The following is a 27,663-nucleotide window of genomic DNA, read 5'->3' as shown; positions in this document are numbered from 1 at the left end:
ATTGCCTTTTCTGCATAGGCCTGAATTGTTTTCATTTGGTTGCATATTGCTATATTTGATTTCCTATTTTCATTTGGTTGATGGCATTTTTATTTATCCTATATTTTGGGTACAATTTTATTTATACTTTGCTTCTACGAGATGATGCACTTTAAGGACCACTCTAATTTGACGCAAAAATTTGTACATTAGCACGAATGTAGCACAACATGGAGGTGAAAGAAGTGGTCTGTTTATTTAAATGTGAAAGTGCAATAAAATATGTTGTCCCTAATATCAATGAATATTCGTGATAAATAATGGAGATCTCAATATTATTCAAAATAATCATGATTATCATTTTGGCCATAATCGTGCAGCCCTAGTTTGAGCCAGTCACCCCATTCTGAGTAAACTTTAGAGACTGTTGAGTGTGAAAATCCGAGGACATCAGTAGTTCCTGAAATACTCAAACCAGCCCTTTTGATACCAACATCCATGTCCAGACCAAAGTCACAGAGATCAGACTTTTTCTACATTCTGCTGACCTGTATCTGCATGAGTTTATGCATTGTACTGCTGCCACATGATAAGCTGATGATATAAATGCATGAACATGCAGGTGTTCCTAATAAAGTGGAGGTTTGTGGAAAAATGAACCACAAAAACTTAAGAGTCAGGTTCAGATTGTTCAAGTTTAACAAAGTTCATTTTTAAAGCGGTCTACAAGCGTATATTGTTATTGAAATTATATAATAAGAGCTCAGAGTGAAGACTAAGTGTTAATATAAAAGGTATTTGCATCCACATCTGATGAATGGTATCATTACGGCACATATTATATTAGGTCCTGCCCTTTGTAAGGGACAATTGGCTGCTCAGCTGTTCCATGGCCAGGTGTGTGTTACTCCCTCATTATTTCACTTACAAATTAGCAGATAAAAGGGATAGAGTTGGTTAAGGATGGCATTTACATTTGGAATATGTTGCTGTTAACTCAAAAGGAAGTCCAAAGAGCTGTCACAGCAAGCCTTCATATAAACAAATCCATTAGAGTGATCACTACATTCTTTAAAAGAAAGAATGCACTGTTGAGCAAGAACAGCAAAAAGGCCTGTGATGGATGGCAGAAGAATTTCACAATTGGCCATATCAAGAACACCCTCCAGGGGGTATGCATATCTGTGTTAAAGTCAACAATCAAGAGAAGGCTTCAACAGAGTAAATACAGAGGGTTTACCACAAGATGTAAACCATTGGTAAGCCTCAAAGACAAGACCAGATTAGAGTTTGCCAAAAACATTTTTTTAAATCCTGTACAATTCTCGAAGAAATCCTGTGGACAGATGACAGAAAGATCAACTTGTACCAGAATGACAAGAAGAGAAGAATGTGAAGAAGGGAATACTGATAATGTGACTGATAATGTGACTGCTGACCAAAGAAGCAGGATGTATCCTGAAGTGTATAGGGCCATGTTATCTGCTCAGATTCAAACAAATGCTTCTAAATGTTTTGGACAGTGCTTCACAGTGCAGATGGACAATGATCTGAAACATACTTTGAAGTAGAGCTGCAACAACTAATCGATAAAATCGATAATCGATTATGAAAATCGTTGTCAACGAATCTCATATGCTGTGTAGACATGATGATACAGAGTGTAGCGCAAGGAAGATCTGTAATGTCTAATTAAAACACTATGATAAAAGTTAAATAATATGTCTAAAGGCAACGAGTAACAGAAACCACAAGGTTTCCAAAAGTGAAAGTGAGTTTTTATTATTAATTTAGGACTGTAGTGCTTTTTGTGCATACATAAAAAATAATGCTATCTATCTATCTTATTTAGTTAGTTTATATTTATATTATATATAAGTACTTATGCATTATTTTTTTTTATGTATTCGCAAAAAGCACTGAATTAAACTACAGTCCTAAATTAATAATATATATTCAGTTGTATTCAAACAGTTGTGTAAAGTTTTAGTCTGAATTTATATTTGTAACACTCAGGATTTTATTTTAAATAAACAAAAACAAAAAAAAAGGCACTGAAAGTTTGCCCCACCTCATCTGATTAATCGGAAAAAAAAAAAAAAAAAAAAAAAAAAAAAATCGGCCAATTAATCAATTATGAAAATAATTGTTGGTTGCAGCCCTATTTTGAAGGCAACCCAAGACTTTATGACAAAGAAGTGGACTATTCTACAATGGCCAATTGATATGTGTCAATTGTATGTGTTGTTTACCTTGGCCTGGTGGACTCAGACATACAGCTTGACTAAGAGCTGCTAAAACACTCTGCTCAGCCAATCCAATCCTCAGTTTGCCTGCCAGTGACCTGTCAACCAAAACCAAGCACTCAGTCACAGTACACACAGGGTTAACTCGGTACATATTTAATATCACTGATATGCTGAAAATTGTCATCTAACCTTTAACACAAATGGTGTCTAATACGGTGTCTAAAATGGTTTTATAGACCCCAGCAACACTACTGAGATCATTAATCATACAAAGCACACACCTTTAGCATGACATTACCATGTCAGTTTCACTGCTATGCAGACTGTCCCATAAGCAAATTTATGGGATAAATTTATGTCTGGATTCAAAAGGGAAATGAGAGGGGTTTCTTTCATTTATAGCAGGACTGATTTCATGTAGTTTGTTCTGAATGTACTGGTCCCATTCCATTTGCCACTTTTTTGAGATGTACAAGTTTATTATTGGTTTGAGATCTGATGGTGGGATTTGACAATCTGTAATTCTCAGTTTGAGGGCTTCCTTTCATTTCCAGACAGCCCAATATGATCTGAAATCCAACAAAAATTTAACTGCTGAATATTTAAAGATCGAACTCTCCAGGTGCTAGGAGGGAGGACTGAGTCTGTGCAGATTAAAAAGTGCCATTTTTGTGTACTCTCTGTCTGCTCTAGGTCTAGGACAAAGCACGGGCCTCAACTGTGAAAATTGAGCTTTATCCAGGAATGTGAAAATTAGGTGTTGTTCACCAAACGCTACTGTTGCAGACACAATTGTCCCTCCTAGATCCATCTGTATATATGGATTTATGAAGTGGGAAATGGCATCCCATATCTAAGAATTGTTGTTTTTACACATTTGGGTGGGTCACAGTGTTCTTATGTTGGATCAGATCCATTAGAGTGTTTGGTTTCTTTAAATCCCAGGGAGGTATAGGGCATGTATTTGCCTGTACCAAGTTAATAACCCTATTTATTTTTGGGATCTGCATAAAACCCCATCTAAAGAACAAAGTACGTTGGACTGGGTTCACACAATTGTAGATATTGAGGGGTGAAAACTGGTTAATATGCTAGATTATTTTGGTCTGCCTTTAACTTGGCTGCATAGTGAAGGGCCAGTTTCAAGTGCCTATTTTGAAGTGACGAGTCCCTTGCTTTGGCATAAAAACTTGGTGCGTTAAGGACTTCCAGTTCAAAGGGAGAGTCTCGGATTCAGTATACCACCTAGGTTTAACGTTTTGATGTAGGATTTCCTGGCAGCAGCATAAACTACACTTCCATAGTCCATCAGGGATTGTACAAGCATTCTGTAGAGAAGTAAAAGAGATGTAAAAGAGATGTATGGTCTGCACTAGGGATGTCACAATACCAAAAATCTAGTAGTTGGTACCGATACTACCAAAAGGCCATTTATGTCACTCAAAATTCAGTGCATGAGCAAGAGGATCCACCATTCTTATCCATAGAGATGACCCTAATTGGCAGTATGTCATTATTACTGGCAGACAGACATGCCAGTTATTTTAGTGACTGTATATACCCCAAATTGAGACGTCGATAAGTTCATCTCACAAAAATTTATTCTCAAAAAAAGTCTCACCAAAAGTACAAGATACTCGATACCATGGTGTGATATAAAAATAAAATGTAAAAAATTTAATTAAAAACTCTCCTGGAGGATATCCTCCTCTGGCTGATAGTGGCAGAGAGAGAGAAAGAGAGAGAGAGAGAGAGAGAGAGAGAGAGAGAGAGAGAGAGAGAGAGAGAGAGAGAGAGAGAGAGAAAAAGAAAGAGGGGGGGGCAGTATTTTAGTTATCAATCACTGTCTGAAAATAACTAATAAAACAGTGGAGGCTACACGTGCTAAGGTGCACTCCTAAACATGCGCGCGCACACACCCACACCCCTTATACTCTGAATGTAAGCATTAGTTTAAATTCCCTGATATAGTGGCAGGCCAAAAAGATTTATTAAAACCATTAACATTTCAATAATTGTGACAATAGGCTACATTTTGCTGACAGGACACAGGCTGAATGGTGATGCATGGTGGCCCATAAGGAGGTAATTCATAATATTGCAATGCGTTAGCGTCGTTAACAAATAACTGGCTATTTACTGCAAATTACATTTAGCATAAGTTAGCTGGTTTCACGGCCACGATGCCAGCTGCCTCAAACAGATATTATATAGGACACGTCTTTCAGGTGCTTTGCCAAATTCGAGGCGTTTCCTCTCTTTGTTTGGAATGAACGATAGCATCGGTTGCACACCGGCTTCAGAGCATCAATTATGTTTGTTATCATCTGCCTTGAATGTGAAGTATTTCCATATTCGACTCTTACCATCTTTCCTCTCAACGAGTCGGGGCGGAGCTAAATTTCTGTAGTTCTTCCTGTGTGCTTGTAGGCTTTGTTCTTCTTCTTTACCACTTGTGGACCGACTAAAACACTTACGTGTATTTGCTTTCCCCATCAGTTCCGGAAGAATTGCAACCTCGGTACCTTTATTACCAACGCTAACTACACTACTGCAGAAAAACAAGTACAGTCACGTTTTAAGAATGTTGGTACCGATTTGGTACTGAAGTATCGGTTCTCGTGACATCCCTAGACTGCACCCCATCGATTGTGTTGCTCCGTTCTATTGTGTGAATGAATCTGATGAAACTTGATGCTTTTTAAAGGGTCATGAAACCCCTCTCTTTCAGCTCAATTCTACCTCTCAATGTTTTTGAAAAATGCAGCTTAAATAGGTGTGGATGGCTGTGTGAAGAAGGCAGGGGGAGAAGAGGGGGCGAGCCATTAGAAGACTCCCCCCCCAAAAAGGCAGAGGACTCCTCTCCTCCTGAATCCCCAGCTAAACGGAGACACAGTAGATAGCAGTGCAGGTCCTAAGCCCTGTCTATTTGAATCATTAGCCCCTGGGGTGACTATGGAGGAAAACAAAACCCGGAGGCAGCACGGATGAGAGAAATGTCAGAATAGAAGTTACCTAATAGGCTTGAGCTTTTCATGAATAAAAGGCGAAGGCTCTTCCCTACAACGTGGACTCTCGTTGTATAGTTTTGCATGCGACGGCCTGCGGAGCTTTAAGTGGCTTTAAACTGTCATGGTTAAAATTAGACACATACCTTATTTTAAGAGATAGAAAAGTCCTAGTGACTGAGTACCGCATCATAGTGTAGATGCAAACTGCTTTCATGAGCAAGTCCGAAGTCCACCGTTCTCCAATTCTCATAGCTCTCCAGAATAAACACACTCAAACTCTTACAACACTAAAACACTTGCGATCCGTTTGAACGGCTCTCTCATCTCCTACATCTGTAGGAAAGCACCACGTGCTGTCATGAATAATTAAGCGACAGCATCTTATCATAGCATAAAAACATTCAGGCTCATGAATAATTATAAGACACAGACACATATAGAGGGGGAAAGAAGTATTGAACGAGTCAACATTTTTTTCAGTAAATATATTTCCAATAAGGCTAGTCACATGAAATTTTCACCAGACTTTGGTATTAACTCATGAAATCCAGAAATATAAAGAATTCACAACATTAAAGCCATTAATTAATTAATTAATTAATTAAAACATTATATAAATAAAATTATGTCTAATAAAGTGGAATGACACAGGAAAAAATTATTGAACACGCTAAGAAAAAGCAGTTCTCCAAGGCAACGTAAGACAAGGAACCAGCTGAAATCCATAAGTAATTATACCTCCTATCTGTGCAAATTAATATCAGCTGGGTTTGTAAATTGATAGTCCATAAAATGGCTTTTCATTATCAAAGGTGTCACACAAGAAACACATCATGATGGTTAAAAGCAAAGAGCTCTCCCAAGACCTTCACAACCTTATTGTGAAACATATTGATGGAATCGGATACAGAAATATTTCAAATCCAGTAAGCACAATTGGGGCCATTATCCGCAAGTGGAAGCAGCATCACTCCATCAACCAGCCACGCACAGGAGCTCCTTGCAAAATTTCTGACTAGGGAGTCAGAGGAATAGTCAGAAGAGTAGCCCAAGAGCAAAGAACCACTCAGAAAGAGCCCCAGAAACTCTTGGAGGCAGCAGGTGCCATCGTCAAAGAGAAACAATAGGCAATGCACTAAACTGCTCACGCTCACCCAAAGATGATGTCTGATGTGATGTGAAACACTGATGTCTGGTGATATTTCATGTGAATAGCCTCATTGGAAATATATTTACTGAAACAAAAATGTTGACACATTCAATGCTTATTTCCCCCCACTGTATTCTACTATGGGTCCCCACGAGGGGAATGTAAATATAAGGACATACATCTGTATACCTAATAAATGTGCAAAGTGTAATCAAGTTAGACTGCCAAAGCCTAGATGCATACTTTATTGTAATGATTATAAAGACGTTACATGAATAAAGTTCAAAGGTGTCACTGACCGTACAATGTATCTGGCCTCTGAGAAACGACAAGCCACAAACAGACCCTTAATGATGTCAATTTTCTTACTCATTGCCTGCAGAAAGAGGACAAGTGAATGGAAGTAGAAGATAAATAAGAGCAGGGATGGTCAGAAAAAGACCTATGGGTTACAGCAGAGGTTCCCAAACTTTTTCCAATTGATCCCCTCATGCTAATTGAAAAAAAGTGTGGGCATTAAAGTCAGTCAGACCAACAGGGAAAGAAAAAAAAAAAAAAAATTATAAATCTGCCCCCCACCCACCCACCCACCCACCCCTGAAACTGAAAAAATAGGACGCTTGTTTTTTTTTGTTGTTTTTTTTTTGGGGGGGTGGGGGGGTTCATTCCGGTGTACTCTAATGTTAAAATGCAGAGTTGCCATGCAAAATGCAAAGTTGGCAGGTCTGATTAATCATTAAACATATACTTTTATAGTACTTTTCATCCTCACCCACCCCACTGCAATTCCTTCACATCTCACCAGGAAGTAGAACTACAACAATTAATCAATAAAAATCAATAATAATCGATTATGAAAATCATTGTCAATGAATCTCATTATCGATTAGTTGGTCTGCGCGTGGCATAGGGTGCATTTACTCAAAACGTTACTTCTGTTCCGAAAACATGCATCAGAGAGTGAATACTAAAGTTGTGTCCCAAATGACATACTATACACTTACACTGTGTATGAATTTTAGAAAGGTAGTATTGTCTCAAAATGAACTCTAGCGGTTTTTTTTACTAACCAGAAGTATAAGCCACTTCCTATTCGACAGCACATGACGTCATATGCATGTAATGTGACGCCGCTAGCTTTAGCAGATACCCAGAGACACCAAAATGACCTTCAGTTCACTGTTTATGTCAACATTACCTTTTCTAAAAAGTAATGCATAAATACTATTATATATTATAAACATATACATACTTATAAACATATAAACATATATATATATATATATATATATATATATATACACTAATGTAAGTAAGTATGCATTATTTTTTTATGGAAGCACAAAAACACCGAATTAAACTACAGTTCTGATTTAATAATATATATTCTGGTGAGTGTATTGGGTTCTTTTCAGTCTTATATAATTGGACAAGCAGTTGTGTAAAGTTTAGTCTGAAGTTTATATTTGTAACACTCAGTTTGTGGATTTTATTTTAAATAAACGGAAGAAGAAAGAAAAAAAAAAAAGAAAAAAAAAAGAAAAAAAAAAAAAGAAGAAAAAAAAGCAGCACTGAAAGTTTGCCCCCCACCCCAATCAGATTAATCGGAGAAGAGAGGCGGGGGGGGGGGGGGGGGGGGGGGGGGGAGTCGCCCAACGAATCGATTATGAAAATAATTCTTAGGTGCAGCCCTACTAGGAAGCTTCACCAGACAGTTGGAATACCTCTGCTCTAATTCATGATTGTACTCACGGAGTTTCCACTCATGTTGCCAATCTCCTTGAGTTTGCTGAACACACCCATTGCAGTCAGATTCGCTGGTGCAAACATCATTCTCTGGTTACTACGGGAACTCTCGGCTACTAATCCCAGGTCACCTTTTTCCTGGGCCTCAGTCTTGATTTTGTCCAGCTGACGCCCTGGTAACAATGAACAAAATTTGGAATGAAATTCAGTTGGTGCAGTTAAGCAATCGAGGCATCAAAAAATGCCTGAAAAAAAGTGAAACTAGCTGGTCAAATAACAATGGTTTTTATCCTTTATCTAAGATTTCTTTGTGCGTCTGTGCCTTCTGCTTACCAGTTGCCTGGGCAACAGCCTTCATCAGTACTGTTTCCCCTATGCCTAGCTCTAGCCCCTGGTAGGAGGGGCCAAGCTGATTCAGACACAGGTACACACAGCACAAGAGGTCATCTGCAAACAAATGAAACACAGATATTCCCCAAAGTATGATGATAAAATCCAACCCTTATTGAAACAGCCTCCCTTAAAGTAGCCAGGCGGGTGATTCCATGCTCAGTGCATTCAATAACAAATTGCTGCCACATTCAAGTCCTATATTTAACAAAGGTTTATCCAAAAAAAAATAAATAAAAAAAACCTATGTTGTGTTTGCAATTGTTTGATATCCATGAGAGCAGAGTATTTTTGTCAAATTTTTTTAACAAAAGATCGAAAGGTTAAAACAATAAAGACTATTTTTCACAGCCGCTTTTGCCCATATTTACCAAGGGTGCCAATATTAGTGGAGTGCACAGTATATCACATTGACCGTGAAAAAAGATCTGACATGATTTATCATGGTTTCATTTCTTTTTTTATATCACAAAAACCTGCAATTTTCAGAGGTGTGTAGACTTCTAATAACCACCGTATTTGTCTTTAAACAAAGTTAAGATGGTATTACCTATAACGTGTTCAATAATTCCACTGATATGGATTTAGAAGCACCATGAGTGGAGTGAAACACAAATTGGTCAATGTTAAAAGTAAATATACTGTACATTTCAGATTGGTGAATGCAAATCTACTTGAACACTTACGTAAAGAAAGATCGCAGAAACCAACTGCAAATTTTAGCAACCAAAAGAGAACCTGCAGAAGGCTTGCTGCGATAGTCTGTGTTACCAGTGTTAAACGGTGTTTTGGCCGAACACAAATTACATCACCTACCCACCACGGCACCGTCACCACTGTCATTTTGCTTTTTTGTAGTATTAATCATTTAGTTCAGTTAGACAACAGACGCTACAATTAAAAACTGAACGCGTCTGCCCAATTCAGGAGGAGCCGAACGAGTCAGGGTCACAGCACAGATCAGAAAGAGTCAGACTTCATTTATCATGGGACGAGAGAGGGGCGAACTGACCGAAAAGAAGAGTAGGGAGAGCTGACCGATAAGACCATGGTGGAAGATCTGGCTTCAAAGCGAAAATATACAAGCGCCTATTTGGCAATATTTTGGATTATTTGTTGTGTTTTTCATTAAGAATAATAGCGAACCTACCATTCAAGCAATTGTCGCCCCCGAATTGGCGATAATTCGAAAGCGAAAGTGAAATGTGCACGGTTGCATGGGTATTCATAAGCGATTTACAAGTGAGGGGGAAAAAGAGGAAAAAGCGCCAACGACAACAGCCTAGATGACCTTAGGGCCTGGATGACCCTGCAATAATTGAGGAGACCATGAATTCGGAACTGTACTGTGGCATTTTACAGGAGAAAGTCAAGGCGACATCCTTGAACTTGAGGTTAAGAAATGCAACAAGATAATGACCAAAAGAAAAGTCGTGTTTAGGAAAAGCCATGACAGAGCCCTGTCCTTATTCCAATTTAGATGCTGTGGTATGACTGGAATCCATATTGACTGGAACCCATATTGATGAGGTTTGTTGAAATGGCCCAAAATTGCTCTTCATTGTTGTGCCAGTCTTATAAGCAGCTAAAGGAAATGTTTGGTGGAGATTTTTGTTGCTAAAGGAGGATCTACGAGTTACTGAATTCAAAAGGTTCACTTACAGACTTTTTCTTGTTGTAACTGTAAATAACTTAACTGCAATAACTGGAGTATGTTGACCGCTTAGGGGAATTAGCAGAACAAAAGTAGATTACATACCTGTGATACAAGCTGTAAATGGCAGGGATGGTATGGTCATGAAATGATCCTGGACCCAGAACCCTTAAAGCACTAAGCTAAACTAAACTTTTTATAGCTCACAGTTTGGCCAATTTAGATCACCTGTTTACAGTTACATTTTAAGTCTAGTGGCTTTTAAATCTTAATATTCAAGTATTTAAAAATGGCTTATATACCAGTAGCATGCAGGTTTCTTTTTAGTTACAAATGATATATATCCCCAATAAAGCTTTTTAGGCAAAAAAAAAAAAAAAAAAAAAAATACATAACGCCCTAAAAGATGTGCGAGTTTGGTTGCAATTTACTGGACACCTTGGAAGGTGGCTATTTTAGCCCGGTGAAAGTACATTATGCAGCTTGAACTGATCAAGCTAAGCTAAGCTTCAACATTAGCTTGTCATGGAACAGGTATGTTCGTAAACTCCTTCAAGTTTTAAATAAAACACTGTTGATTATGAAAAACTGAATCACAAAAATCTAGTTTTTGTTAATGAAATGAAGGGTTACTACTTTTAGCTCAGTGGTCTGGCCCGCAGGATGATTTGAAGTATAATATAAAATAATAAAAATTCAAGTCAATTATATTCATTACAACATTTTTTAAAAATTTAAAGCGGAACTCGTTGCTCATTTATTTGTGCTGCTTTTATACCACAGAACATCCAACACATGTGCATTATAAAGCAGCACCAAAATCTCCAACGCATTATTGATAATAGATGTTTGAAACTGATGCTTTTGTGGCAAGCTACTTGTGATCAAGGATATGTCCAAAAAAAGAAAAATTGACCACGAAGGGCAGATATTTCAAGAGAAATGGAAAATAATGTTTTTTTTGTGAGGTCAACAGCCGACCGGTATGTTTAATCTGCTCACAACCCATGGCTGTGGTGAAAGAGTACAATATTAAATGACACTATGAGACCTACACGGATAAATATGATAAGTACATGGGACAACTTAGGACAGAAAAAGTAAACGAGCTAGCATCAGCTTAAAAAAAAAATAAATAAATAAAAAAATAAAAAAACACAGCAATCACTGTTTAACAAAGAGCCGTAAAGACCAGCCGTTTTCAGAGGGAGAATTTGTCAAGAAATACTGTGGCGGAGAGAATTGGGGAACTTGCATGAGATTTGAACCAACAACTGAAAGACAAAGTGAAGTCATTAATTGCTTTCTCTATAGCATTGGATGAGAGCATGGATGTAAGCAATGTAGCACAAATAGGAGTATTTATTCGTGGTGTTGATGGAACTTTGGTACCAGCTCAACAAATTCTTCGGTGACTGATAGACACAACTACTTCCAACGACACTTACTTCAGCCTCATTGGTGCCCTGAATAGACTGGAGGTTGACTGGAGTCGCGCTGTAAGCATGGTAATGGATGGTGCACCATCCATGGTCAGGAAAAAAGCAGGCGTTATGAAATTAAGAGAAAATTCAGAAAGTGATTTCAACGTAAAAATTGTTGAATTTTCACTGAATATTACATCAAGAAGTGCTGTGTAGCAAAAGCCTGAAAACAGACAATATCACGAGTGTAGTGATAAAAACAGTTACTTTCATTAGAGCAAAGGGACTCAACCATTGGCAATTTGATGTTTTTATTTTAATCTGAAAAAAGTATTGATCACAGTCTGCCCCACCACACCGAAGTCCGCTGGTTGAGCCGAGGAGCCGTGCTCAGATACTTCATTAATTTGCGCTCAGAAAGCAATCATTACATGAAAGAAAAAGAGAAACCAGTGGTTGAGCTGGATGACCCTGAGTGGGTTCGTGATCTTGCTTTTATGGTGGACGTAACCAAGCACTTAAACGTGCTCAAACACGCATAAACGTGCTGAAAATTCAAGGCCACAACAAAGTCATTACTGAATACTACCAATGCATTCGCGCATTTTATATGAAACTAGATCTGTAGGTGATAGTTGTCCCAAGGTAACCCAGCTCATTTCCCCCACTTTAAAATCTGTGCACACTGCTCATGACAAAGACAGGATGGACAGATACAAAGAAAAATACTAGGACTGTAGGGATGTCACGAGAACCGATACCTCAGTACCAACATTCTTAAAACATGACTGTACTTGTTTTTCTGGAGTAGCGTTGGAACCGGTTCTAATGGAGGTACCGAGGTTGCAACTCTTCTGGACCTGATGGGGACAGCAAATACGCGCAAGTGTTATAGTCGGTCCAACAAGTGATGAAGAACAACTACAAGCACACAGGAAAATCTACAGAAGTTTAGCTCCACCGCGACTTGCTGAGAGGAAAGGTGGTATGGAATATGGAAATACCTCGCATTCGAGGCAGATGACAAACATAATTGATGCTGTGAAGCCGGTGTGCAACCGATGCTATCGTTCATTTCAAACAAAGCAAGAAAACACCAGGAATTTGGTGAAGCACCTGAAAGACGGTCCCTATATTATGTTTGTTTGAGGTAGCTGGCATTGTAGCCATGAAACCAGGAAATGTTATGCTCCATGTAATGTTTTCGATAACCAGTTATTTGTTAACGACGCTAACACATTGCAGTGTTATAAACTACCTCCTAATGGGCCAAAATGCATCGCCATTCAGCCCGTGTCATGTCAGCAAAATGTAGCCTAATGTCACTAAATTATTGAACTGTTAATGGTTTTAATAAATCTTTTTGGCCTGCCACCATATCAGTGAATTTAAACTTATGCTTGCATTCAGAGTATAAGGAGTGTGTGTGTGTGTGTGTTTGTGTGCACGCGCGTCTGTGAGCGTGTGTGCACACGCGCACTTAGGAGTGCTGCACCTCCACTGCAGCCTCCACTCATTGTCAGACAGTGTTTGATAACTAAAATCCCCGTCTCTCGCGCTCTCCCTCTCTTTTTGCCAGTATCAGCCAGAGGAGGATGTCCTCCAGGAGAGTTTTTAATTAAATTTTTTTTATTTTATACCACACTGTGGTATCGACTTTGGTATCGAGTATCATGTACTTTTGGTGGTATCGGTACAGACTACTAGATTTTTGGTATCGTTACATCCCTATAGGACTGCATAATGAATTTCAGAATCGCTTCCAGGTCTTCAATGAACTTGAAAAGGAATTCTCACTCTTCCACTCACTGTTTACTGCGGGTGCATCAGATATACCAGAGGAACTCCAAATGGAACAAATCGAACTACAGTGCAACACACCTTTGAAAGATACATTTTCAACAGTCAGTGTGGATTTATTCTACCAACACCTAGAACTGATGCTCCTCAAAATGACAGCTTTTGCCTCCAAAATCCTTAGCATGCATATCTGTGTGAGCAGGCTTTTCTCACAATGAACATTAACAAGTCCAACCTGCGCTCCCGAGTCACACACAGACATCTAAATGACATTATGAAAATAGCAGCTACCCAAAAACTATTCGCTGATGTTGATGCACTGGTTGAAAGAGATGTCAGTGAGCAGGATTTAAAAGCAAAATGTCTGTGTTTCATGACATCAAACTCCATTATGAATATTGGGTAATGCATTACAACTGCAATCAATTTGCTTTTCTTAGCTATCTGACTATACTCATTACTAGTGTTAAAAAAAAATTTGATCTTCATATGCAAAGGAAAGTAAATGGTTTTCATTGACGTTATTTGGACATAATTTTTTCATAAGGCATAACTGTTAACGTTTAATTTCAGAACACTAAAAAAAGTATTATATGCAGTTTTTCCACTTAAGAGCAGTGTATTTTTCTAGTTTTCTTGTAAATTGTAATGTATGGTTAATATTAACGTAATTATAAGTACACCAAGGTTTAACAAAAGGTAATTCAAGGGGACATTTTTTCCAATCCAGCCCTCAACCCAAAATTAGTTTGACACCCGTTTTAGACTCTTCCGTATAAGAGAAATAATCAAACATAATATTAACCTACATCTTACAGTGAAATGGGCTGGGTATAAAGCTTCAAAATTAACTTCAGAATTTCCCTATTCACATCAACTTACTTGAGCAACAGAAATCTAATTATTTTTAATGTTTACCCTGATCTGGTGGCAGCTTATTTGTACCACCTCATTAAAAGACAACAGGGAATTTACTCGTCAAATTAAAGCCAGGCATCTATGAAAGTCATTAGACAAAATATGTATGTTGAAGCAGCAAACAGCAAAAAAAAAAACTCTTAAAATGGCACCATCATCCTCGACTTACTGATTCAGACAGAAAGAAAAAGATGAATGTCCAAATCCCTTCACTATCTACTCTAGTCTCCCTATATCAATCCTAAAATAAAAAAATTGCAATCTCTTTATGTGCAATGATATTCATCAAACTACCCATCTGTCAAATTGGAAAAGGGAAACACAAAGTGTTTCAAATATACATAAAGTGCAGACACATGCAACCAGACAATTACATGTAAATACACACCTGGAGTGAGTAGGATAACAGACCGCAGAAGGTTGGACAGAGTCTCAATGTTTCTCAACCTAATAAGACACAAACAAAATGCTAAACAAAAATATACCACTATCTGCCCGAAACATACAAACTCTCATAACTAATTAGATGCTCATTCACACCCACTATCCAGGCACCAAACACATGTCCACACCTGCATACTGGGGCTGCACATTAACGATTATTTTTGATAAACGATTAATCTGTCGAATATTTCTTCAAATTCTTTCATTGTTTCTTCAATTATTTCTTAATATAAAACAAACACTCATGTTTTGGACAACTTGGATCATACACATTTCCCGCAGCAGCTCACTTTATGACCTCCGCTGTTTTTCAGATGCGTTTTATTCATAGAAATGCATTTTTCACCATAGTGAAGACCCAACTAATCGATAATGAAATTCACTGTCGATTATTTTAATTATCAATTATTGATTAGTTGATGCAGTCCTACTTCATACAACTCCTTTTATCTACACTCTGAAAGTTTTCTATTTCTCTGAAATATACAAACAATAAACAAAAAAGTTTTTTTTTTAAAGAAAAAAAACAAACAAAAAAAAAGTTCACATCACTGATTTTCTCAGCAAAAAAGGGCCTTGGCCAGTGACTGGACTGAGTGCATATCCCCCTTGAGAAAACTCCTTAACCTACAGCTTAATTTAAAGCTTACACAGTAATTGGGTCATATACTGCTTCAATTCTAAGCCACTTTATATAAGCATGTGTCTTACAGTAAATTAAAAGAAAATATTATATATATATATATATATATATATATATATATATATATATATATATATATATATATATATATATATATATATATATATATATATATATATATATATATATTTTCCCTTAAATCGCACCTGCCAGAATCTTCCTCAATCTTCTCAAATGTCCGAGCAACAGCCAGATATGGCACTCTGCAGAGACATGGACAGAAAAATTTTATTTTATATATATATATATATATATATATATATATATATATATATATATACACACACACACACGGTGCATCCGGGAAAGTATTCACAGCGCTTCACTTTTTCCACATTTTGTTATGTTACAGCCTTACTCCAAAATGGATTAAATTAATTATTTTCCTCAAAATTCTACAAACAATACCCCATGATGACACTGTGAAAGAAGTTTGTTGGTAATCTTTGCAAATTTATTGAAAATAAAAAACAAAAAAGCACATGTACATAAGTATTCACAGCCTTTGCTCAATACTTTGTTGAAACACCATTGGCACCCATTACAGCCTCAAGTCTTTTTGAGTATGATGCTACAAGCTTGGTACACCTATTTTTGGGCAGTTTCTCCCAATCTTCTTTGCAAGACCTTTCAAGCTCCATCAGGGGAGCATCGGTGCACAGCCATTTTCAGATCTCTCCAGAGATGTTCAATCGGGTTCAAGTCTGGGCTCTAGCTGGGCCACTCAAGGACATTCACAGAGTTGTCCTGTAGCCACTCCTTTGTTATCTTGGCTGTGTGCTTAGGGTCGTTGTCCTGTTGGAAGATGAACCTTCGCCCCAGTCTGAGGTCCAGAGCGCTCTGGAGCAGGTTTTCATCAAGGATGTCTCTGTACATTGCTGCATTCATCTTTCCCTCGATCCTGACTAGTCTCCCAGTTCCTGCTGCTGAAAAACATCCCCATAGCATGATGCTGCCACCACCATGCTTCACTATAGGGATGGTATTGGCCAGGTGATGACTAGCGCCTGGTTTTCTCCAGACATGGCGTTTGCCATTCAGGCCAAACAGTTCAATCTTTGTTTCACCAGACCAGAGAATTTTGTTTCTCATGGTCTGAGAGTCATCCAGGCAGGCTGTCATGTGCCTTTTACTGGGGAGTGGTTTCCACCTGGCCACTCTACCATACATGCCTGATTGGTGGAGTACTGCAGAGATGGTTGTTCTTCTGGAAGGTTCTCCTCTCTCCACGGAGACACGCTGGAGCTCTGTCAGAGTGACCATTGGGTTTCGGTCACCTCCTTGATTAAGGCCCTTCGACCCGATCGCTCAGTTTGGCCAGGGTCCAGCTCTAGGAAGAGTTCTGGTGTTTCCAAACTGCTTCCATTTATGGATGATGGAGGCCACTGTGCTCATTGGGATGTACATTGCTGCGGAAATGTTTCTGTACCCTTCGCCAAATCTGTGGCGCAATACAATCCTGTCTCGGAGGTGGCTTAGTTTGTGCTCTGACATGCATTGTTAACTGTGGGACCTTATGTAGACAGATGTGTGCCTTTCCAAATCATGTCCAATCAACTGAATTTACCACAGGTGGACTCCAATCAAGTTGTAGAAACATCTCAAGGATGATCAGTGGAAACAGGATGCACCTGAGCTCAATTCTGAGTGTCATGGCAAAGGCTGTGAATACTTATGTACATGTGCTTTTTTTGTTTTTTATTTTTAATAAATTTGCAAAGTTTTCAAACAAACTTCTTTCACGTTGTCATTATGGGGTATTGTTTGTGGAATTTTGAGGAAAATAATTAAATGAATCCATTCTGGAAAAAGGCCGTCACATAACAAAATGTGGAAAAAGTGAAGCGTGTGAATACTTTATACACACACACGTTTTATATTATATTATATTATATATAGCAAAGTAAAGTGTAAAGTGCAGCAGATGCGAAAATCTAAAATACTGAACATGAAATAGTGGATGTGTTTTACCTCTGCCTCTTCTTCCAGCAAGCATCATCAATGGGATGGTAGTGAGCTTTAGATGGATCATATTGGCTCTGGTTTGAAGGTTCCAGATCCTTCTCACTGTCACACATAAAATTTATAATCTCATAACACAGAATAAGGCTTCACCACAAGAAAGCACTGCACAGAATGTTCTATACCATGACAAACAAGAATTCAATTCAACATCTTGGCAAAGTTACTTTTAGTGCCCTTACCACACAGCATTTGCATTATTGTTATTTTTCTTGTTCAGCTCTACATACTATAGCTTATTGTGATTTTTCATTTTTGGCTCTATATTCTTCCTGTAATCATACCCCTTCTTTTCTTTCTCCTCAGAAGCAGTATCAGCTGCAGCATTCGCACCATCCTTCTTCTCTACATCACTTTTCTCTTCTGATTTTTCAAGGTTCACTGCAGCTTTTCTGGGTGCTTCACAGATGATAAGGGCATTGATTCATTATGGAGATGTTAATGTTGTAAATAAACAGATAAGTGAAAATATTAATAGCTCACCAAAGAAACAGTTGATGGATTTTTTCTTAGCAGATCCCTCTCTCTTTTCCTCCTCTGCTTCCTTCTTTCTCTTCATAACTCTTTCAGGACTGCATTTTTCCTCCTTTGTTACTTTTTTCATTTCTTTATTCTTCCCATTCACTTCATACTTCTCATTAGTCACATTCATGTTTCCCTCATCCTTTGCTTTCAGTAGTTCTTTCTCCACTGTATTTCTGTTCTTTTGCTCCACCTCCATAGCCTCTTCACCATTCTCTGTTTTTAATAAAATAAAGGAGGGAAGCTAAAGATAAAGAGTAGGGGCCTCAATTATAAAGCCATGCTTGGAATAATCCTAAACGGGATTTACATCGTTAGATTCATCCCCTCTGCGGCCTGTTCATTAATTGGATTAACTACTCTATGTGTCGCATTTTGTTAGGGTCTTGTCACAACCTCAAATACTGCTGGAAATGCCATATAGGTTCCTTAATGAGCTGTGCTTATTCAGAAACCACGTCTCAACAGAATTTTGCTTGAATACATATTTGCACAAGTATACGTAGGGCTGCACAATAAATCGCATATCGATCGCGATTACGATTTTGACTGCACACAATTACATAAACATGATCGACTGAGATACTGACGTTTAAAATTCATTCTCCGCTCATAGAAACCTCCTCTGCAGATCAAGTCAAGCGTTTCCTAAACTTGCAGCCAGTTATCATAAAGTGGCGCAGGGATGATGTCATTTAGTAATGCCAAAACCCGGAAACGAGTTAGCAGTTTAGCGCTCGAGCAACCCAGCTTCCCTTGCCTAAGGGGAAATCATGACACTAACATGTTGCTAAATGGAACTACAGAGGTTGTCGGGGACATTAAACCTCCACGACGAACAGGAAAAAAACTTTGCAGATAAACTCAGGGCTCTACAGTGCGACCATTTCACTCACATCTGAAAAGTACTTTGTGCAACTGTGAATAAATATTTAGGTGCACCAGTGCAAGTGACCTGTTCGGAGTTGTATAATACAATCGGAATAAAAACTACAGGAAGTCCAAAATGCATCTACACCGAGCAACAGTTACTTTCACACTGCTTTTCATCTCCTCAGTCAACCGAACAAATGTGTAAATACTGCGGAGAAGCCATTATGTTGACACGAGTAACACTGTACATCAACTGCTTCTCTCAACTTGCCGATCTCACAAACAGCCATCTTTTATTGATCCCGCAAAATGATCTGAACCTGCGACCGTGACATGCTCGTGTAGACACAGCGGCATCGAGCAGAGTAAATTAATAATAATGCTAACGCTACAAGGTGGGTTTTAATTCAGATTTCTTTATTAAATTATTCCACACCAATCATAATCAAGAATAGCAACTGTTCAGTCTGTAAACATCTGCCACTCTCCCTTCACCAACTCTAATAGACCTAGCATTCACTTCATTTAAGCTCACGGTTGCCAGATATTACTAGAAAAGGAAACTGGAGTTGACATGTTCTGATATAATCCCAAAAAAAACACAATATTATCAGCAGACATGGCAACACTGTACAGGGGGAACAATCTGAAAGGAACAACTGATAAACAAAAATAAAACAACTAAAATGTAAAGACAGAAAATGTGCTTAGTTATGAATTAAATCATTTAATATAAAAATTGATATAACTTCATAAAATGTAAATAAAATGAGAAAGGAAATAATGTTTAATTACTATGGGTTGCATTTAATATCAATTTGACATTAAGCTTAGAAGGCTATTAGCCTTTTTCCTAATATAGATCATGGTGTAGTTCGTTTATAGCATATGGTTAGCTGTTTAATTCTGGCGATTGTATTTAGGCTTCAAACTTCATAAAAGTTGTGTTCATTTGTGAAAATTATCTTGATGCACAAAACATGTTAGTATTGAAAACTTTTGTTGATCACAATGCTTTTTTTTTTTTTGGAAATTCTTATAGTCCAAAATCCTATGGGAAAATCCTATTGGGTTTTAGTCGAGGGAACCAGTGTGATGTAAACCAGGTTCCAGTACAAAATGACATCACCCCTGCACCTCTCTATTTGGTGATTTGGCTGCGGCTCTCCTCCTGTAAACACTGTTATTGACTTTTCTGTATAGGCCTGAACTGTTTTCATTTGGTTACATATGGTCATATTTGATTGCATGTTTTCATTTGGTTGATGGTATTTTTACTTATCCTATATTTTGGGTACAATATTATTTATATTTTGCTTCTACGATATGATACACTTTAACGATCAGTCTAATTTGATGCAAAGATTTGTACATTAGCAGGAATGTAGCACAACATGGAGGTGAAAGCTGCGGTCTGTTTATTTAAATGTGAAAGTGCAATAAAAATGTTGTCCCTAAAATCAATGAATAATCGTGATCTCAATATTGATCAAAATAATCGTGATTATCATTTTGGACATAATTGTGCGTCCCTAAGTATACACCAACTCTGATTCTCACATACTTCCTCAATTGCAAAATCGTTGTCTGTAAACACTTGCTGTTTGGAGTTTGACACACAAAAAGCCACAAAGAACAGTTTTGACCAGTCTCACCCATCTTTTCAGAAGATTCTTCTATTTTTGCTCGTTTACGCTCCTTTCCTCCCTCTGTCTTGTTTCCTTCCACCTCCTTTTCTCTCTCTCCATCACTCCTGCTGTCCAATTTCCTCTTGGGAAACTGCTTACGGGCTGAGAGGGAGAGAGAGAGATGAAAAGGAAATTTTTATGTTTTTTTAAATCACAAAGTGAAAAGACGGGCCAAATAAATAAACTGTTGGTAGGTACAGTTGAAAGATGAATATGCAAATGACTGAAACTTCATGAATAAACAAAATGACTGATGCACTACATAGACATTTTACTAGTTACAGGGTGGATAAATACTAACCAGTCTTGCGTTTTGGGATGCTGGAAGGTGAAGTGGAACTTGGGGTAACAGTTGTTTCAGGGATGCCATAAGTTACTGAAACAGCAGAGGTTGTCTGGGTAACAAGGGGCTTTGGTGAGAGTGGACTGACTGTATCCTTAACAAGACCAACCTATGAGAGAGCACTATAATTATATCTTCTTTAAAATTAAAATTGTATTTTGCTATTCTGTTGATCACACTGTGTGAAATGAGGCATACAAGACATTCTGTACCTTCTCTTTGCCTAGTATGGCTGTTTGCCTTCCATTTTGTTTGGAAACCTCTTCTTTTACCATCTGCTGCTCTTCATCATCACTGTCTATGATTGCTCGGCTCCACTTACTCATCTTCATTGGTGAATCACATTCCTGATCAATGTTCTGAGGCTTGAGGGGGCTTTTAACTGACCTTGAGTGAAGATATAATAAGGAACGCTAATGAATGATAACTCTCCATTCAATTACATGCCAGTTCAATTACAACCATTACGTGTGGACAGTGCTTAATGCAGGAATATCCACCAGAATGTTACATAAAAGATCAGAATTTTGAAAAGAAAATCATATTGCCCAATTGTGTTATCAGGTTTCCATAGGGTTATTTGACAATGTTCACTCATGCTGTATGTTCTTACCGTTAGCCTTAAATATGTGAAAAAGAGTTCACTCACTCAGATTTCTCCTTGGGCATGCCATCCTTCTCCTTACACTTCATTGGCTGAAAGAAGGACCTGTGAAAAAAAAAAATCAGGTTAAAATGCAGAGAGCATTATTAAAACATGTAATAACCAAGTCAGTTAGCTGGCCAGTCAACCATGTACTTTACTGGTAATACAATGAGGTGAGTCAAGCACAAGGCTGAAGTTGGTTTCTCATTTGGAGATTCGTATTCAATATCACTGTTCCAACTTAAATCACTGTAGAGAAGATGTGCCTGTACAGAGCACTCATTCTTTTTTTTACAAACTGAGGTGCTGTGGCCAATTCTAGCAATTACACAAATGTGTTTTACCTGCTTTAAATTTTTGTTGTTAGCACAAATTGGGAATTTCTCTTTGGGTGAAGGGTGATGCTCTTCCCCCATCAATCATAGGTAACACTACCCAATTGTTGGTGTCTGTGAGAACACAATAGATAGCACTTTCATCTGAGGATGGTATGCTGGCCTGTGATGCAACATGAGCAGCAGTTTGACAAGATAAAATAGGCTGGCTTAATGGGTCTTGGAAAAAGCATGTGTTAGCCTTCACCCTGGTTGGTAGGTGTTGACAAGGGATCAAGGAAAGTCTACTTCATCCTCAAAAGTATCCCAACATCTTACAAAATGCCCAATTTTACTACATAAAACATTAAATATTCTGAGGTTTTCATTCCATACATTCAATCATTTGTCACTCAATGGCCTTTATTCAATTAAAGCTGGTTACAATCAAATCTGGTCCTCAAATAAGCATACCCAAATAGCACCAATAATTTCATATTTTAATCTTGTAATATCGGATACCTTTTCATTTGGCTAAATGATTAAGGCTGAATAAAGCAGCGGTGTGAACATTGGTTCATGTAGGAAAATGTAACATTAAATGCAACCTATTAGGTTACTTGAAGAGTGAAGAATATTTTTGTGAGAGGCTGGAGACACATTCCACTATTTTAGATAGCCTCGTTCGTGCAGACTGTTGTCAATTTTTGGTGAACCAATTTGTGCTTACAACCAATATAAAAGCAAGTAAAACACATTTGTGCAAGTTATCTAATTGGTCGACTCAAATGTAGTTTCACACTCCACAATGAATTAAAATGAGTCTAAGTGACCTGTACAGTTGCAATGTTGCATCTGTAATCATATAACAAGGTGGAACAACGACTTCGAATAAGAATGAGAAACAAATGTGAACCTCGTAAGCCAAACTACTGTAGTTAAACTGACTTTTTGAACAAACCTATTCAAGTCAACGACTTGGTTTGTTTTGATTAACAGGGATAACGTACATTAACTGACTTGTTTACCAGATTTACTAGCTTCCTAAATAGCTAGCAAGATGGTGAAGCCTTTTCAAAACATTTAATGGTTTGTAGAGCAAATATAACCTATATAAGTAATTAAATGATTAATGTTGCGTAGCAGCTATACAAGAAACGGAGCTTTTGACAAAGGCTCAAAACATAGTGCTACTAGTGACGTTATATCAAACGTTCAAACGAAAATACATGCTTGCAATTAAGATAAGAAAATATAATGTGTAATCTACTTACGATATACTTCGCTGCATCTTTAATACAAAGAAAAATTCCTACAGAATATGAAACTTTATGCAAAAATATCACCGTATAATATTATCATTCGCGGAAGTGGAAGAAATTCGCGCTCAAGGGCGAGCAATTCGGCGCCAAAGTGGCGTCACGTGAAACGTCGCGCGTACTACAGTGAAGAGAGCCACCTGCTGGACTGGGGGAGAAATAGCCAACTTCCTCTTTCTGTACTTTTGGTACAATTGTCCAGGGGCCTCGTTTATAAAACTTTGCGGAGTGAAAGTGTGCTTACGTACAAACCCCGGGAAATTGCGTGCGTACACAAACATCTGAGCTATAAATTCTTACGTACGCTTTATGAACCACAGTCTTCTTGAAAATATGCGCATGTGAAAAAGTCTCTTCACCCGCCCAGTTACCGCCTACAAATAGCCATAAATAGCCTATGCAAAACACCTCATACATATTTAAAAATTGGATGTCCCGTTCATTTGAGAGAAAACAGCCCTTGAGAGAGAGAGTTGAGCCAACAGAATTTCAAAACGCTTAATCGTCACGTGACTCATGTAGCCTTCAGATAGTTCCAGGAAGTTATTTGTGGGCTCTTTGAATACATATAGTTAGAGAGACCGAACTGCGATTTTTGGTCATTAGTAGCCAAAAATGCATTGATTTAGAATATTTATATAACACACCGACATGTGTATGTAGTATGTATATATAGTTACATAAATGCTGTTTAAAAATTAACAAAATCCACTTATATTTGAGGATCAGTGTGGTCAATTAGCGTTACCTCTCTTGTTAACACACTATGGTTAAAGACCGTGTTGCTGTTGTTTTCAATTGTTTTTTTTATGTTCTTAAACTTGTAAGTTAGTCAAGGGCAATCACTAATGTCATCTTTATAGCTTTCAGATAGGACAAGAGACAGGATACTATCAGTGATTGTCAACTCTGCTCAATGGGTTAATGGACTAGCAGCAGCAGCATAAGTGTGTTGTCTTAAAAAATCCATTGCAAATATGTGAAATTAAATTAATCAGTAATGTTTACAATTCTTATGCACCCCTGCACTTATTTAAATATACATTAATAAATAATATATTAAACTTTAAAACAACTTAAAACATATGTTCATACACAATCATATATTTATGTATTTTGACTTTTGCTATACATTTATTTACAGCAATGGATTTATAAATACATTTCTAATAAACTGAAAAGCATGTCAAGCTTTGTCTGTCCTTTCCTGCATATTACCCCTATATAGTGTCCACCATGGTTTGCTGTGTTACATGGGGATGCTCCAATCGCTCTGAGAAAGGAGTATGAATGCATGGTTTCCCCACTAACATGGAGAGGAGGAAAAATGGTTGGCTCAAAGGAGCAGGGGCAATCTAAATATAAGAAAACATTACAACACCAAAAATATTTGTGAGTTAATCATACTTAAATATACTTGTATTTTCTCACAAAGAACACACCGTGGGAAAGTTTAATGTTAGGTTTATTTAAAAATAAGGAACAACAAAAGTCTTGCGGAAGCCAGGGAGCTGAGACTCATGGTGAGTGTGCTCTCTCATTGCAGAGAGTCTTCAGGCTGTTGTCACATGTTTTTAGTTGTCTTTTAACTATGTATAAAGTGTTCCCTATTATTGTGCATTTAACTACTATGGGATACGTACAGTATGTGGATAGACAAAAAGGAGTGGTGTGTGGGAAGTAAATTCAAGTCATGCTGGAAGCACATTTTGAGGCAGACCAGTTTGTCAGGTCCAAAAAGGCCAAGGCTAGGCTAAGACCAGATGTTATTCACACCTTGTGCATCGTCCTGTGGTCAGAAAGAGGGGGCCCCTGCACCACAATGGACTGCTGGACCTATAATTATAGAGCGCACTGCTGCTGATCACAGCTATAGTGTTACAGGTGACACAGTTATAATAAGTATGAAGTCTTATTAATTGTAGTAATATGTCTTATTTTGAAGTGATATATTTTTTTCAATATTTATAAATTAGCAGTACCATGTCTTCTGCCTATATGAGTTTCCAAGATTGAGAAAGAAGGGATGAGGACACTGAAGTATATATTAATAGGATACAACGTAAAAAATAGCTCTCTTCCTACAACAAGGAATTTTATTCCTTATTACATGTGTAATAAGGAATAAAATGTATATCCTCATTTTACCACTTCCACCCACCACTATCACATGCCCCAATGTTATATTTAACTAATATTTAACTAAAAAAAATAAAAGGGATTATGTCCAACATACCAGTAACATCAAAAAAAAGAAAAAGCTTTGTAAAAACATATAGGCCTACCTGTGCACTGGTTTCAGCTATTCGTAGTGGACACTTGACGTCCTCAGGCAGTCTAACAGTGTGAAGATTACACTTGTCTGGTGGGTAGCAATATGAATTGCTTAGGGGAAATGAGGATCAGGTGCCCATTCTGCTGTGGTGTGTTGTGTAGCACAGCACATGACCTCCCAATTCACCATTTATTTTATTTATTTATTTATTTTACAGATTGTCAGTATTTTTAGTCTCAATTTCATTATGTATATACAGCACATTGGGCAATTATTGTTTTAAATGTGATTAAAATAATACTTACTCACTGTTTCTAGTATGTATAGCAGTCTCTAACCTGGTAATTTAGGAAACTGGACATTGCAGCAAATTGAGCAATGTTGACCTCTTCACTCACTATGTAAAGGTGCATTCACACATACAGCGACTCACAGCGACAAAGCGATCAGAGACCATTTATTTTTAAGCTGGTGACTTCCAGGGACATGAGCAACAGCAACCATTGGTGACTAGATGCGGTCATGTCCAGCGACTTTGAAAGTTGAGTAAATTTTAAACTTATGCAAATTTGGAGCAACTTGGTGCAGCAACTACCAATGGGTATGAAGACAGTAGAGTGCACGTGATCCTTAGCCAACTGTACTCAATAGCAGAAGCAGCGCCATTGTGGCAGTAGCCAATAATCTTAGCTTAGGATCTTAGTGGGTTTAAAGCAAAAATATATATGTAATGATAATAAAAGAAATAATAATGAAGCACACTCACTTTTTGTTGTAATCAAGCAAAATCCCAGTCTAGCTCCTATCTTGGGTGAAGTGTCTGTCTTGTCACTGTTTAGGCTCCCAGGAACGAGCAGCACCAAGCCGGACACTTCACCCAGGAAATACAGAGGCCACAGCTGACGAGCTGCAGTCAGGCTTCCGGTTGCCATCGAACATATAGAAAATGATGCCCTGATGGTGACGCTTACTTACTGAGATAGGAGCTACTTCATTTTCATTATTTTGCTTTAAAGCACTAAGGCCATAAGCTAAGCTAAGTCACTTGTGCTTTTGCCCCAGTGAGATGGCCGCAATGGCAAAGAGCACACACTGCTTTTCCTTCATCTCGTAGGATATTATGCATATATAGATTGGTGAATTTTATACAAGATCGCTCTCCCTTCCGAATGTTTCATTTTAGCGGCAAGAAAACTGGCTTGTTGTCAAAAGTGGAATGCTAGTTGCGTCACCCATGTTACTATGGCAACCAGTAATAGGAACACCCACTGGTGACTTGCAGTGATAAAATCGTTGTATTCATGAACGTACCTTAAGGAACTCTGGTGTACCAACTTGTCAATTTAATTATGCCAACCGATATGCCTGATATGATGGAGCTTAAATATGGCTGGGCTATCCCCAATCTATCCAAGGGTTGTTTAGACCTTTAAGTGTACAGGTATTGTACACTGGTCTCTCTAAACCTGGGACCAACATAGCACATAGTTACAAGATAATGGTTTTTGGAAATTTAAATCTGCTCATTAGCTAGTCACTAAGCTTGGTTGTTCGTAAGTGTCTAAAAACACATTCTTGCCATTGTTCAGTTGGTGTGGTCTTCCAACCATACCATAAATGGCACTGTGCCATAATCAATACTTCATTCTCTAGTCTATTTGTATCATTATGTAGCCTATTAATAGATCTCTGAGTCTGTGATATTACTTCACAGCTGTTTGCGGCCTGTAATTGCCCACAATTAATACCAATACCTAACAATTGACTATTTTGTTAGGAGAGGGGATTAAACAAACTGTAGACTGCAAATAGTTAATTGGAGCAATTACTATCAGTGCACAGGCTAATTGACCAGTGTACACAAATAAATAAATAAACAAATACATAAATAAATAAACTCAAAAATGCTTTTATGCTTTAATACTTCTCCTGTCCAAGTAGCCTATATGCAGTTATTATGGAGTTGAATGATTTGATATGAATGATTTGAGTTGAATGAGTGTAATATGTGAGAGTGGTGATTTGAGTGCTCTAATTCTCTATGTATGCACAGGGGGCCGATGGTTCTAATGCGTTGTGGCTGGCTCCACGCTTGGGTCAAAGCTTCCATAATATATGTCCAATTTCCCTAAACCCAGCCTATTACAGTCGGGGAAATAAGTATTGAACGCGTTAACATTTTTTTCAGTAAAT

The 27,663-nt window shown here is 37.8% G+C and overlaps 1 protein-coding gene across 4 annotated transcripts in view; it reads right to left on the bottom strand.

The window, feature by feature from the left end:
* Positions 1–23,309, bottom strand: part of lig1 (ligase I, DNA, ATP-dependent) — a 46,940-nt gene extending 23,631 nt beyond the window's left edge. For 2 of the 4 annotated variants that reach the window (XR_008393084.1, XM_053673765.1), the window contains exons 1-14: positions 23,151–23,309; positions 21,566–21,625; positions 21,129–21,303; positions 20,875–21,025; positions 20,541–20,675; positions 17,974–18,228; positions 17,775–17,889; positions 17,440–17,535; positions 15,615–15,671; positions 14,710–14,768; positions 8,469–8,582; positions 8,142–8,308; positions 6,689–6,765; positions 2,232–2,323 (exon numbers count right to left, since the gene is read on the bottom strand). Coding sequence is in view for 3 of the 4 variants with exons in the window: in XM_053673765.1 (XP_053529740.1) it covers positions 2,232–2,323; positions 6,689–6,765; positions 8,142–8,308; positions 8,469–8,582; positions 14,710–14,768; positions 15,615–15,671; positions 17,440–17,535; positions 17,775–17,889; positions 17,974–18,228; positions 20,541–20,675; positions 20,875–21,025; positions 21,129–21,303; positions 21,566–21,625; positions 23,151–23,167 (1,570 nt within the window). In the remaining variant the exon portion in view is untranslated. The remainder of the gene's footprint in view (positions 1–2,231; positions 2,324–6,688; positions 6,766–8,141; positions 8,309–8,468; positions 8,583–14,709; positions 14,769–15,614; positions 15,672–17,439; positions 17,536–17,774; positions 17,890–17,973; positions 18,229–20,540; positions 20,676–20,874; positions 21,026–21,128; positions 21,304–21,565; positions 21,626–23,150) is intronic. The other 2 variants (XM_053673764.1, XM_017461880.2) reach the window with 2 other exon arrangements.
* Positions 23,310–27,663: the final 4,354 nt, after the last annotated feature.

Source organism: Ictalurus punctatus, chromosome 20 (genome assembly GCF_001660625.3).
Source record: "Ictalurus punctatus breed USDA103 chromosome 20, Coco_2.0, whole genome shotgun sequence".
Taxonomy (NCBI): Eukaryota; Metazoa; Chordata; class Actinopteri; order Siluriformes; family Ictaluridae; genus Ictalurus; species Ictalurus punctatus.
Note: the sequence above shows the minus strand (reverse complement) of the source record. Positions and strands in the feature narration are given on the sequence as shown.